We start from the raw sequence: 13,487 nt of genomic DNA on the forward strand, positions 1-13,487 counted from the left end.
CCTGTGGGGGTTGATGGTCTAGTTTCTTCTACCAACCTTAATATCTGTAATAACTTGTGAACCCAATAGAGAAAGGTAAATGTTCGCAGTTAGAACCTGTTTATCGACTTATCAGGAATCTAAGGCCTTTTACTGTTTTGAAACGACTTTAATCTCTGTAATCTGAAACATGCTTGTTTTTCACAATAGACCTGATTCTTATTGTGGCCCCACACTGTAATGGCAAGACTCACAGCAAATGAATGCAGCATAGTTTACTTCCAGCAAAAGCAGAAGCCAAGTATCTCAAGGTCAAATACACGGTCTGCGCCAAAAAACCACGTAAAAACAGAAGGGCAACCTAATCCAAATCTAATGTCCTGAGAAACAAAGAAATCCAGATAACAGATGCCAAAGTGTTACACCAGATATACATCAATCAGCCAAAAGAATAAAACCACAGAGAGTTGAAATGATTAATACTGAGCCTCTCGTTACAACAGCAGCTGCCAAGAGGTGGGACAAATTAGGCAGGAAGGCTGATGCTGGAAGCTGGAAAAATGGGAAAGTGTAAATATATGAGGGACTTTGACAAGGGTCGAACTGGAATGATTCTTTTTTTTTTGGTCAGAGCATCTCTAAAACCTTACGGGATGTTCTTGTTATGCAGTGGTAGGTACCTCCCAAACAAAGGAAGACACTGGTCATCAACAACAAGGTCATGGGTACCCAATAGTTTCATTTCAGGCAGAGACCCTTTGTTTTTTACCAGAGGTATTTCTCTTGTGGTCTTTTGATTCAAATCATGAACATCGCCTTTAAGGGCCATTCCATTTCTATATGAACTGAAGTGTGTTAAATGAGCCCTTGGAATGGTGAGGGAATGAGTCAACACAGATGTCCGAACTTCAGAACAGAACAATGCCCACAATGCATTGTGAGGTGAAGCGATTTCCACATCAAACGGCGAAAACAATGCTGGACAAAGCAGTTTATAAGTGAAAATATTCACAATGCTTACAATGTTAAAAAAAAAAAAAACACAAACATGTAATACATTATTACAAACTATTTATTTTACACTCTGGTTAGTTTATAAATTCTTGTTAAATCCGCTCGTGATCACACATTTTTGTCAATATAACTGTAAAGAGTCTGCAGCAAATGTAAAGTTCAAATCACAAAGGAAATCAGTTCAGCAGGAGGCATGTTTGTGTTTGCTCCTGAGAGCGAGTGTGTTTTCCGATTGATAAACCTGCTCCTTGTTGCTCCTTCTTCCCCTCACACTGTGAGAGGTCACTAGTGTGACGTAGGTGCTAAAAACTTGAGAGTGGTCAGGGAACTGTGTGTTGTCTATAGTTAATGGAGACTCAAGTGGATACAGAGCTGTGTGTGTATGTGTGTACGACTGAGGCCGGCTTCATAAAGGCGAAGAAGTTGAGTGTTGACGGTTTGACACAAACTAAAAAACAGAAACACGCCTTGCACATGGACAAACAACATTTTAAGGCTTAATCTCTTTTAAAGTTGACTGAAGACTGTTTCTCGTCTTACAAAAGACCAAACGTGAGGTCAACACGTTGCCCACGATGAGCAAAACACAGGACAGAGTTTGCTTGGTCTTGTCCTGTTGCGTAATGTTGTACTTTTAGTGAGATCTGGTTTAGTGTGTTGGGGAGTGTGTTGAGGTGGTTAGTATTTCAGAGAAGGGTCTGAGTGAGGTTAAAGCCTGTATTACTGTAGCAAATCAGATACCGGGTTCCCAGTTTAAATGGCCTTAAATGTCAGGAGGAAGCAGGGCCTTTAGGTGTGAAGGCCCTTTTACAGTGGAGCTCGTGGGGCAGCCACAGTTGCCACCACACCATGTGTTCTGATGGGATTTATGAAGATGGGCTTCCTGTCGTTTGTTTTTAGTTTTAGTTTGTTTTGGAGAGTTTCTTGTCATTCAGGGATAGGGTGACCAGATCTGAGATGGTGAAAAAGAGGACACGTCTCGTCTGTTCACGTCATGAGCTTTGCCTGACGTAAACAAGGACTACTGACGTGCAGACTGACCAATTAAATGTTTACAGAGAAGGTTATCGACCAATAATGGTAGCTCTACACTCAGACCGTCCAATCAGAAGATTTTAGACTACTTTACCACGCCCCCTTCTCACTCAAGTGAACCAAACGGAGTAGGGGAGGGCGGGACTAGTTTGTGAACAAAACGCTTCTCGAAATTCTATGTAAGCTCTAGAAAAACAAAATCCCAGACATTTGTGAAATTCCGCCCGGACATATTTTTAAGTCTAAAAAAGAGGACATGTCCGGGTAAAAGAGGACGTCTGGTCACCCTATTCAGGGAAGTCACTTTCTACATATCTCTCTTTCTTTGGTCTTACTCATTTTAGTAGTGGCAGTGGGGAGCCCTCAGGGTCTTCTCAGCATTTATGGAATGCCTTAACATTTCTGAGACCTAAAAACATACACGTCTCTGCCATTTGGAGTTTTTTTTTTTTTTTTCATTTTTTAACACAGAAATTTTTATTTCTTTATAATAGTTGTGAACTCATTTTTTCTGTATACTTTGTTGAAATGTACCACTAATAATCACTATTCTCTGAACTCTTTCTGAACTAAAATCTCTCAGAATTTTAGGTTAATAAGATTCAATATTTTCTGACCTCTGAAAAAACAGGATTTCTATAGGATTTATATGATCTTTCCTCTAGCAAAAAGAAGCAAGAAAATGATGAAATGTTATACTTTTTACAAGTGTGTAAATATTTAAATACATTTCAAGTAAGACTAGAGGGGGATGAATTAACTCTTTAATTATTTATACACAAAATACTTAAGTCATCTGTCAGAAAATGTTCAGAATGTTAGGGTATTACAATTGGGACTTTTCTAAAGCTACGGGTTATAATTATATTCCAGAGTTTACACAACATGTCAAAAAACTTTAATCTGCTGATCTAGGTTGGAATGCCCCTTAAAGGGACCCTAGGCAGTATTGTTTGCATTAAAATGACTGATTCAGAATCATTGTGATGATCCACTGGGCTGTAATATGGAGAACAGAGCCTCTGCTGTTGCTACTCTGGGATCAGCAGATAAAGGATCAGTAGGAGGATGTTCGAAAACCAGTCTGGCCCCCTTTCGTTTCAAGATAGTGCTGTACACTTGAATTAATCTCTGCAACTGTAGTGGAAAGGACGGCACGGTGGTGCAGCAGGTCATCTTCAGGGACCTGGAGGTTGTGGGTTCAAGTCCTGCTCCGGGTGACTGTCTGTGAGGAGTTTGGCGTGTTTTCCCTGTGTCTGCGTGGGTTTCCTCCAGGTGCTCCGGTTTCCTTCCATGGTCCACAAAAACACGTTGGTAGATGGATTGGTGACTCAAAAGTGTCCGTAGGTGTGAGAGTGTGAGTGAATGCGTGTGTGCCACCCTGTGAAGGACCTCCAGGGTGTGTTCCTGCCTTGCGCCTGGTGATTTCGGGTAGGATCCGGACCCACCTCGACCCTGAACTGGATAAGCTTAAGCTCACATATAGCACCCTTCAAATTAATGGGGTTAAATTTCTCTTCTACTGTATGTAATTGGTGATTTTTAATCTTCTGATGATGGCACAGGGTACCACAAAAGCCATCCTCCTTCCTCCAGCTATTAGTTGGTCATTTTGGAAACAATGCTATATTATTCCAGCCATTAGGACAACAATACAAGACAAACAACAATGAAGCCCTCATGTGAAGACATAAAAACACTCTTTTTTTCCAGTCCTCAAAAGTCCTTGATGATGAAAGCATACAAAAACACAAACACACACACATAGACTTGCACTAACACACACACACACACACACACACACACACACACACACACACACACACATGGCTTTAGATGTCATGTTTTGGAAAATCTTTCAGGAGAGGAGACTTTTGTCTGGCCAGGCGCTCCATGGTTATTTATATACCAGGCAGTGGATCATTTCCATCACAGCGAAGCTGAAGAATTTCAGCAGATAATCCACAATTATATACAACCCCAGAGCACTGTCAGAGCTCTGTATAAATCCCAGCTATTACCTCCAGACTGGCCAAGGCCCTCTCGCATACATAAATCAACACTCTGTCCCTTTCCTCCCCTCTGCAGAGTCAGCTATCTGTACCACAGTGCCCATGATTGTGGGCTGCTATAGCTACCTTCTGTAGCTTTCATTTTATCATAGAGTTTAGTGTGTGGACACCACTGTTTGGTGTTTTACCACCCTTGCTGAACTGTATGGCTATAGATATATTTTACACAAGAGAATCTGTGTAAAATAAACTTTTTAGTTCGATACTCAATATATATATGTATAATATTTAATATATTTTTTCCACAGTATCTCCTCACTTTGAGGTTTTAAAGGAACACTAGGTAAGGTATTTTTGCTTCTGGGCTCCCCCTACAGTTGCAGAGTGTAAATAATTTTTACAACACTCTTAAAATCAGTGGGAGGAAAGGGAGGGGGATGGTTTTTACCCCTACCGCTAAGTTACATAGTGCAGTTTCTACAGTGCTGAGCCCAGAGTAGCAACGACAGAGGTTTTAATTCTCGCTGTTAAACTGAAAAACAAGAATTCTTGTATTACTTTAACTTGAACACCTGATAAAAATGTTACAAATATATATTTATTTGTGATCATAAATGCACACAAACAATACAGATCACAAATATATATCTTTGTATTATTTTTATCAGATGTTTTATCAAATTTAACAATTTATTTTATTGCATTTTCTGGAAGGAAAATGGAAAAAAGCAGAATTTTGATGGAGTTATATAATAACTAAAATTTGGAAGACAGCCCACACCCAAACTCCTCCTCTCCATCATTATGCACCCTATAAAACCACTCCTCTCCACTCATCTCCTTGTGATGAATATTCACAGCCCATAACCATCCCGACTGCTTCTTTTCCAACAAGGACACAGTCCTTTCTCTGCAATCTGGGGGATCCAAGCTTCAGATTTCACCGGTAGAAGGCACCCAGAACTCCAAAGTTCCCCTTCCTTGCTCTGCACACTTCAGGTATGATCCTCAAGCCATTCAATGTCAGGCGTTCTAGAAAGCACAACTGGCCTCACTGTCTGGTGGGCAGGTAGGCCCCCTCTGCTCTCCTCACTGCCCAGGGTGACACTATCACAGGCGTCTGTCAGCTGAGGTGACAGATCTGAACTCTACAAAAAGCTAAACTCTTTTGTAGCATTGCATTAGTGACAGTTCAAAAAGAATTGGTGAGTTGGCCTTTTGTGTCTTGGAGGAGATTCACTGTGAGTGCAATTGGAGATGACTAATAAATGAGGAGAAAATGAAATATGAAAAAACAAAATGAAATATTAGGTGTAAAAATTTGACATGTTTAGTGTGTTTTTGGGAAACCTATAATAGTAATTCAAATTTCAAACTTTTTTTTTTTCACCAAAACAATAACCTAAAAATTAAGCAGTTTGAAAATGGCAAGCGAGTCACTTCACTCGTTATGAGTTCCATGTGCATGGACTTGTTCTGTTCTTGGGGATAATATTGTATCCAACAGCATGAGTGAGTTGCTTAAGATTATTTAAAAATGGTGATTTCAGTGTTAGCAATCGTTATTGTAGCACATTAATACCTTTGTTTCATTTATTTATTTATTTATTTTATACTGTGCAACAGTTTTCATTAAAACGTGGGAGAATGTTTGAATTTTGTATCACAATTATATTTTAAACTAAAATGCTTTAAAACACATTCGTTACTTCAGAAAACCCAACAACTAATAAAAAAAGAGCCCTTGAAGATTTAGGGTCTGAACGTTCACCTCACACGGTCTCAAACACATATGCGCACACACACACCCACACAGTAACATCACTGCAAGTGCCAGGGGCTGTGTGTTCTGTCTCTTCAATTCAGAGAAACATCTTTACAAGTAATTAATCTGGAAACAAACCGCCATCCCCAGTCCAAGGCCTGTAATTCTTTGATAACCATCACTCATCTGTTCATGTTTGTCTCGGGTCGTTTATTATGTAAAAATAGAAACGGAAAACTGCTGAAGTGCTCCTTGTTTTCGCCGTTCCACTCACTTTTCATTAATGAATTAAGTTGCCTAGGTCCTTAAGGGTCTACTTCGTGAAGTCGTTGTGTAGATTAAGAGTTTGCGGTCTTGCTTCCCATTGTAATTACATGCTTCATGAGCAGCACAATCAAAAGGGCTGGCAGGCCTGGCCAGAGAAGGAAGAAAAAAAACAACAACATGGGAGCAACATGGGGCTGTTTCATATGCTGTTATGCTCTCTCCTAGCCATGATTAATGCTTGGCTGTCCATGAAAGGCCTTCCCTATACACAGTAAACACAAAATTGACCGCTTTTGTTTGGCTCCATTGTTCTGAAGCAGAAAGTGCTCCCGGAGGCTTTGGGACTGGAGCTGCTCTTCTGGTGTGGCTAAGACGGGATTGTTCAGGGAAGAGGATCCAAGGCTGGTGCATATAGCATGGAAACAAAGTAAATAAGCATATGTCCAGTTCAAGATCAGTACTTTTTTCTATTCTTTACACTGAAGAATGGAGCTCTTTAGAACCTAACTTAGATCTATGGATTTATATCCTGGCCGAGGGATTATTCTGAACTCAAACGAAGGCTGCCCAAAACAAACCTTAATTTACTGTCACTTTTGATATGGAATTAAAAGCAAATGTCTTGCCATTCTGCAACAGTGAAATGCAGTCGTAACGTGCTCTGTTTCACTTAGGGCAATTTAGTAAAGCTGAGACAAAGTAGACATCCAGGTTCATATTGATATACAGTTCTATGCTATTTAAAGGAACGCTAGGTAGTATTTGTCCTTGTGATGCTTCCCTGACCTGTAATAGGGAGAATATGTCATTGACATTTCAGTCTCAGCACTGCAGAAACTGCACTATGTACTGGAGTCTCGCATTTGGGTTGGAATGAACAGTGGCTCTTTGTCATTTAAAGGAAAGTTGCTGAAACCATCTTGAATTAACTTTATAATTATCATTATTCAAGAGTTGTCTTCTAATTTTGCAGCGTGTTAGTTCTCAGGAATACTACTGCAGCCTGAACAGGATGAAACAGTTAAGGAAGATGAATGAATTAATGCAATTTAGTTGTTGAGCCATGGGTCTAATAATTTTTTTCATTTCTGTTTGTTACTTGCAGCGAAAAAATGAGTAACACCCATTGTAATGGCAGTTGTTTCAAGAAAAGAAATAATGTTTGATCTCAGGCCAGAGGCAAAGTACAGGTACATTATTGTTCCTAAACTTACAAACAGTGGAAATGTACCTATAAAAAGTACAACAGTGATTTTAAAGTGCAGTTGTGTTCCCTAAAATACATTACATTCATTCTCCAGAAGCATAGGTGAACATTTTTAAGATTCAATTATATTATTGTGTAAAATAGAAGAACATAATATTCTGGAGAAGTCCTGGAAATAGACTTAGTTATGTTCCCTAACTAAGGGTACCTGTACCCTTGAGGGCACCAACACAGTGGCAGAAAAAGGTACCACCACAGTGACAATTTTTCTGACAGTGTACCTAACTCTAACCCTTGAGAAAACACAACAACAACAACAAAAAAGAAGCTGCCAGAAAGAGCTCGTTGTCGGAAAAGGAAAATATAGACTTAGTGACCTTCGAAGACATTAACCCTGATCTTGGGTAAGGTCACTGACAAGAAAGCTGATTCTCACCTTTCTACAAGAAGAACTAAAACAGATAAGAAGAAAACCTACTTATAAAGGTCTTAAGAACTTGTTCAATTTAACCTTGTGTGTGAGTGTGTGAGCCATTGTATGTGATCAGACTAGTGCTGTGATTGTAACGGTTGTCTAATTTCATGCGTTAGTGTAGTCATGCTAATAATGATCTGAAATAACAGAATAATGATATGAAGTGAACTCAAGAGAAGTAATTAAGTTTAAGTCAATCATTTCCCCTTGGAAATCAAAAGAAGACCAAATAGTGCTCAAATGTCAGTGGAGGTAAAAGAAAGCAACAGAAAGCGGTACAGAGAGTAGTAGACAGAGGGTCTCAGGGCCAGTTTCCCACCACAGTCTCACAGCTCATACCCTGTCTCTGGCCCCGAGGGCCTTAGGCACCTGAGACTGACCTCATACTCTGGTCCCTTTTCCATATTGTAGAGTCCCACTGATAGCCTTCTCTCACTCTGTTTCCCTGCCGTCTATTTTTTTCCCCTGCTACAAATTCAGAGGCAGGGAATAACAGCGCGTGTACTGAATGAAGCCAAAGGTGTAGAGTTACCTCCAAATCACTTTTACAGAATTAATTACTAAACTACTACTAAACTACAGATTATATATATATATATATATATATATATATATAAAATCTGTCCAGAGTGTGTTCCTACCTAAGACAAAGACTCCATGTAGGCTCTGGACACACACAGTGATCCTGAATAGAATGAAGCAGTTACGGATAATGAATGAATGAATGAATGAATAATAGCTCACAAATAGTCAATATTAATTAATTCATAATTAAATATTCGTGATAACACAAAAGGTTTATGGAAGAATATATTCATATTTAATTTCATTCACTTATTGTTGTGCCAATATGACCCTGATCAGTACGAAATAATTAGTGAAGATGAAAGAACGATTTATTGATTTTAATTTTAGTCCCCGTGAAGGACTAGTGCCCACTCCAGGGTGTGTCCCACCGCCACCCTGAACTGGATAAACAGTCACAGACAGTGAACGAATGAATGAATGAATGAATGAATAACCTTGTAAACAGGCTGTTATTTTTTGGTCATCTTTTTTTTACAGTTCCTTTAAGACTGACATATGCAAATGATCTTTGTTCTGTATTGCATGCTTGTCTAACCTAATAAAAAAAACTAATAAAAATATGTTTTGTTGTTTTCATAATACATACAAAAGTGGCTTAAATAGTCCACATTTTTTATTCTCTTTGTAGTGGGAATCAATGGCCGCACTTCTGAGGGCCTTCTACTGACCCATGTCCAGAAATCAAAGCTTAAGAAAATACACCATCAGACCATGTAAAACTACCACCCTGACAAGAGGCAACATGGAAAAGGCCCTGTTCCACATGTGCAACTCATGTACTAACCCTTTTTCAGTACCAGAATCTCAAGGCTGTATTACCAGTGGTATAATTAAGAACACTTGCTTTCTTTAGGGTGGTTCATGATAGCACAGCATAAATATTTATCTGGCTCAGCTCGCGGTGGGGATAAAAAATAAATAAGTTGAAGGTCCTCCTTCCAAAGCACTGCATCCTGCCTTACTATTTGGTGCCAGAACCCTGAGGACTTGTAGGCGAGACATTTAAAGTTTTTATGTTGTGGTCCAGATCAAATGCTAAGGCCTTTATGCTGTATTTATCGTCTCCTAGTTTTCCACTTTTTTCCCCTAATAAATGACTGACAGACAGCTTGAGGTGGGTAGACGACTCTTTTGAAGATGACTTTGTGTTCCCCCCCTGCCCCCGGCTCAGTGAGGATCAGGGTTTTTTTTTTAACTGTGATTTGTGAACGGAGGGGAGAGGAGAGAGAAGGCATCTAATTGGTTTCATATGTCGTATTATTGGTTGATTTAAATAATCGCAGACACCAAGGGCTGCTGGGAGCATGACCCTCAACCTCACGCCTGCTTATAGAGGAGCTGGGTAGATGGTTGGCCAGTAAGGGACCCCTACACACTCCCACACACACACACACACACCTTCACTTCTTACAAATGCCCCAGTGTATTTCACATTGTGAAGCAAGTAGTTATAAACCTAGCCAGAACAAAATGTGCTACTGCCAGTGTTTCGAGACACTGAGCCTTTTTATATGTTTTCCAAACCTACATCACTCCCTTCTATTAAGTTTGTTGTACAATGCTTTACTTCCAGTACCACCAAAGTCTCCTTCATTTTCAGTACCTGTGAGATCCCTCTTCAGCTTTCTGAGGTCCTTTGAGAGGTCTTCAAACTTAACTTGGGCAGCCAGGAAGAAATCCTGAGGCTCAGGCAGTGGGAAAACACTTTTATCCGTCCCTGCATTCTGGAACAAACAAACAAACTTCACATGTACTTCATACTCAGGAGGAAGAAGAGCACTCACAGACAAGTGTACACTTGTAAGTAATACCCTACCTCGTCTATGTTTCGTAAGTAGTATGACACCACATAATCCACCAGACTGATCCTGTTGTCCTATCAAATGAAAATAATAGACAGCATCAGAGGAAATTGTACAATATGTTTATTGAAGTCCAAAGCTGGAACTCTTCTGTAACCACCTGATCTGGGTTGAGGTGGGTCCAGGGCGTACGTGGAATCATTGGGCACCAATGGAACACAATCTGGCGGGGGCCAGTCCATCACAGGGTATAGTGTTGACAAATACTAGGGTATAGTCTCAAATACTCAAATGCACTGCTGTCTTAATAGTCTAACCATGTGTCCCGTATCAGTTAAGTACGGAACACATTTTTAGTGTCTAAATACAGATGATTCCATCTTAAATGTGTCAGATTATTTGGAAGGGTTAAAGAACGGATTGCTCCCCTAAACAGGTCTAACAACGTCACTGATTTACAGATTATCTGGACATTGAAGCGGGCCCATAATAACAGGATTAGCAGTATTTACTATATTAGCAACGACATCACAAATAAAGCTGTAATTATTCCTAAATTTTAAAATAATTGTGAACTATTATTTCAAAATTTAGAAATAATTACAGCATTATTTGTCATGTTGTTGCTAATATAGTAAATACTGCTAATCCTGTTATTATGGGCCCGCTTCAATGTCCAGATAATCTGTAAATTAATAATCTAAATCTATATCAGACGATATTTTGGCCAAACAGTTCCAGGGTCCTAAGGCTGTGGGTTTAATCTCCACCTTGGGCCACTGTCGATGAAGAGTTCTCTAGTTGCACCAGTATCTTCCCACAATTCCAAGTAACATGTTTGGAGGTGGACTGGCTGTGCAAAAGTGTCCACAGATGTGTGTGTGTGTGTGTGTGTGTGTGTGTGTGTGTGTGTGTGTGATGCCCTGTGATGGACTGGTGCTCTGTCCAAGGTGTATTCATTCCTTGCGCTCAATGATTCTGACTTTGCTCTTTGACCCACTGTGACCTTGAACAGGATGAAGCGATTACAGAAGGAGATTGAATCAATGCATTTTTAAATTTTAGAATTTAAGCTTCTTAAAGAAGCACTATGCAATATTTTTACCTTAAATTTGCAGCTTCAAAATAACTGTGAAGCTCCACTGAGCTATAATATGGAGAATGGAGCCTCTGTGTTTGCTACTCTGAGCTCAGTACTGCAGAAACGGCACTGTGTAACATTTGGAGGTGGGTAGGAAACCACCCCCACTTCCCACTGATTTCAATACGGTCTGTAAACATGAATGACACTAGAGGGAGCCCCAGGAGCAAAAACACCAAACCTTACCTAGTGTTCCTTTAAGATCGATATCACTATCAGTCATAACATTTTTGTACTGGTCAGGTCCTTTTAGACATATGGACAGTTTACTATAGACAATGAATTACCTAAACAGCACTTTAACATTTTAAATACGTAAGGTGAAACAGTTGCATATCCACATGTGAGTTACTGCCATAAACGCAGTCTTTAGTGTGCTGTGAGGTGGGTAAGTGAGTACCCTGCTCTTGACATCTTTCAATTTGGGAAGAATTTCTAGGCCGAATCCATCAGCCTGCCCTCTAGTCCTGTTCCCTCCGTTCATATAGTTCCCAAAGGCTAGGATAAGGCCTATAACTTCTTTAATACAGTTGTTCTCCAGAAGCCCCTGCAGGAATACACAAGCACATAAAGATAACATATTATAACAAAATAACATGCAAACAAAAAAATTAAAAACAAAAGCAATTGCAGCAGATCTGTCTGGTCATACCTTGCACACTCCTGAGATGATCTCCACTTTGCGATGAATGGAGGATATGGAGTCCAGAAACACTGACTTGAATATAATGGACTGAGCCCGACCGGCAAAATCTGGAATCTGGGCAAGCTCATAGAGGAACCTATCCAGGGAAGATAACACAACAAGTGAAAGGAAATGACACATGCTGTCCGAAAGAAGTGGGAGACAGGTTACTTCTTCTAAATTACATGCTACAGATCTCCTTTTTATCACGAATTGCAAAATCTGGTTGTAACTAAGTGTAATTAAGTGTCATTAACTAAAAGATCAAAGATATGAGACAGTATGTACATAGTTTTAGGGAAAGACCCAGGCTCAATGACTCAAAACAATGAAAGCTAACAAGTTGAACACTCCTGACTCATTCTCCTGAAAAATGCTTTGTTCCACAGTAAGGCTCAGCAATTCACAGACTCCAACTGTGACACATGAAGAAAATAAAGATTTTGCAGGATTACGGTGAATATAGATAAAGACCATAAACAAAAACATAAAAGTAAATGTAGGAAAATTATGTAAGAAATTGTTTAAAGTACGCAGCTAATTGTGTCTACTTCTAATATATATATATATGTATTTATCATCCAGGTTCAAAGAAAAACATGTATCTCCAAGACTGTAACTTTATAGGAGAAAGGAGGTCATGGTTAAAAATAAATAATTCAGAGAAATTTTGGAGCATTTCTATTGGTCCATTCATTCCTTAAGAGTTGCATCAAGGAAAAAGTGCTGCAAAAGCATTTCCATCAATTTGTTCTGTTCTTGGGGATAATATTGTAACGAAAGGTATGGGTGAGTTTGGGTTTAGATCATCTAAACATGGTAATTTAGTTGTTATTAATCATGAATATAGTGTATTAATGCTGTATTATTAAGGTGTTGTTTTTTCTTTTATTATTATTTTTTTTGACAAATGTCATTTTTAATACTATGCAACCGTTACTATAAAATGTCAAAAGGGCAGGAGAATGTTTGAATTTTTAATTCCATAATATATTACATGTTATATGTTTCATATTCATTTTGATATTAATCTTATAAATAGCTTATTTTTTTTATAAAATACTCTGTAATATAGGTTATATATTCAGGTATATGATAGATATATACTGTTCAGGCTTGTCCAGAAGCTTCAGTTCGTCTTCTTTAGATGTCTCATGATGTTTCTTGATCTTCTCAAGTTCATCACTCTGAGCTCTCTGAAATCAATTCAGATAGATTATAGACAAAACACGTGTTATACACACACACACACACACACACACACACACACACACACACAGAGTGAGTGAAAAGTCGCAGGAAACCCTTTTATCTGAATACACCAGCAAGTAAAGTGTGACAGGGCCTATCTTTTAGACTATGTCTGGAACATGGCGGCCATCTTGAAAGCTGCTTTATTGGATCAAGGATAAGTTTTTCCAGTGGAAAAGTGGTCATGTAGCATATCAAACAAATAAAAGGGTGTCCTTTGACTTTTGACTCACCCTGTATATATACACACCTACAGCATTAAAATA

At 39.1% G+C, this 13,487-nt stretch overlaps 1 protein-coding gene across 2 annotated transcripts in view; it reads right to left on the reverse strand.

The window, feature by feature from the left end:
- The window catches only part of LOC136698494 (formin-like), a 103,665-nt gene that overhangs the window by 29,824 nt on the left and 60,354 nt on the right, over nucleotides 1-13,487 (reverse strand). For both annotated transcript variants that reach the window (XM_066673428.1, XM_066673429.1), the window contains exons 10-14: nucleotides 13,078-13,166; nucleotides 11,938-12,067; nucleotides 11,686-11,832; nucleotides 10,159-10,218; nucleotides 9,946-10,066 (exon numbers count right to left, since the gene is read on the reverse strand). In XM_066673428.1, coding sequence (XP_066529525.1) covers nucleotides 9,946-10,066; nucleotides 10,159-10,218; nucleotides 11,686-11,832; nucleotides 11,938-12,067; nucleotides 13,078-13,166 — 547 coding nt within the window. The remainder of the gene's footprint in view (nucleotides 1-9,945; nucleotides 10,067-10,158; nucleotides 10,219-11,685; nucleotides 11,833-11,937; nucleotides 12,068-13,077; nucleotides 13,167-13,487) is intronic.

This window comes from Hoplias malabaricus, chromosome 1 (assembly GCF_029633855.1).
Source record: "Hoplias malabaricus isolate fHopMal1 chromosome 1, fHopMal1.hap1, whole genome shotgun sequence".
NCBI classification, from domain to species: Eukaryota; Metazoa; Chordata; class Actinopteri; order Characiformes; family Erythrinidae; genus Hoplias; species Hoplias malabaricus.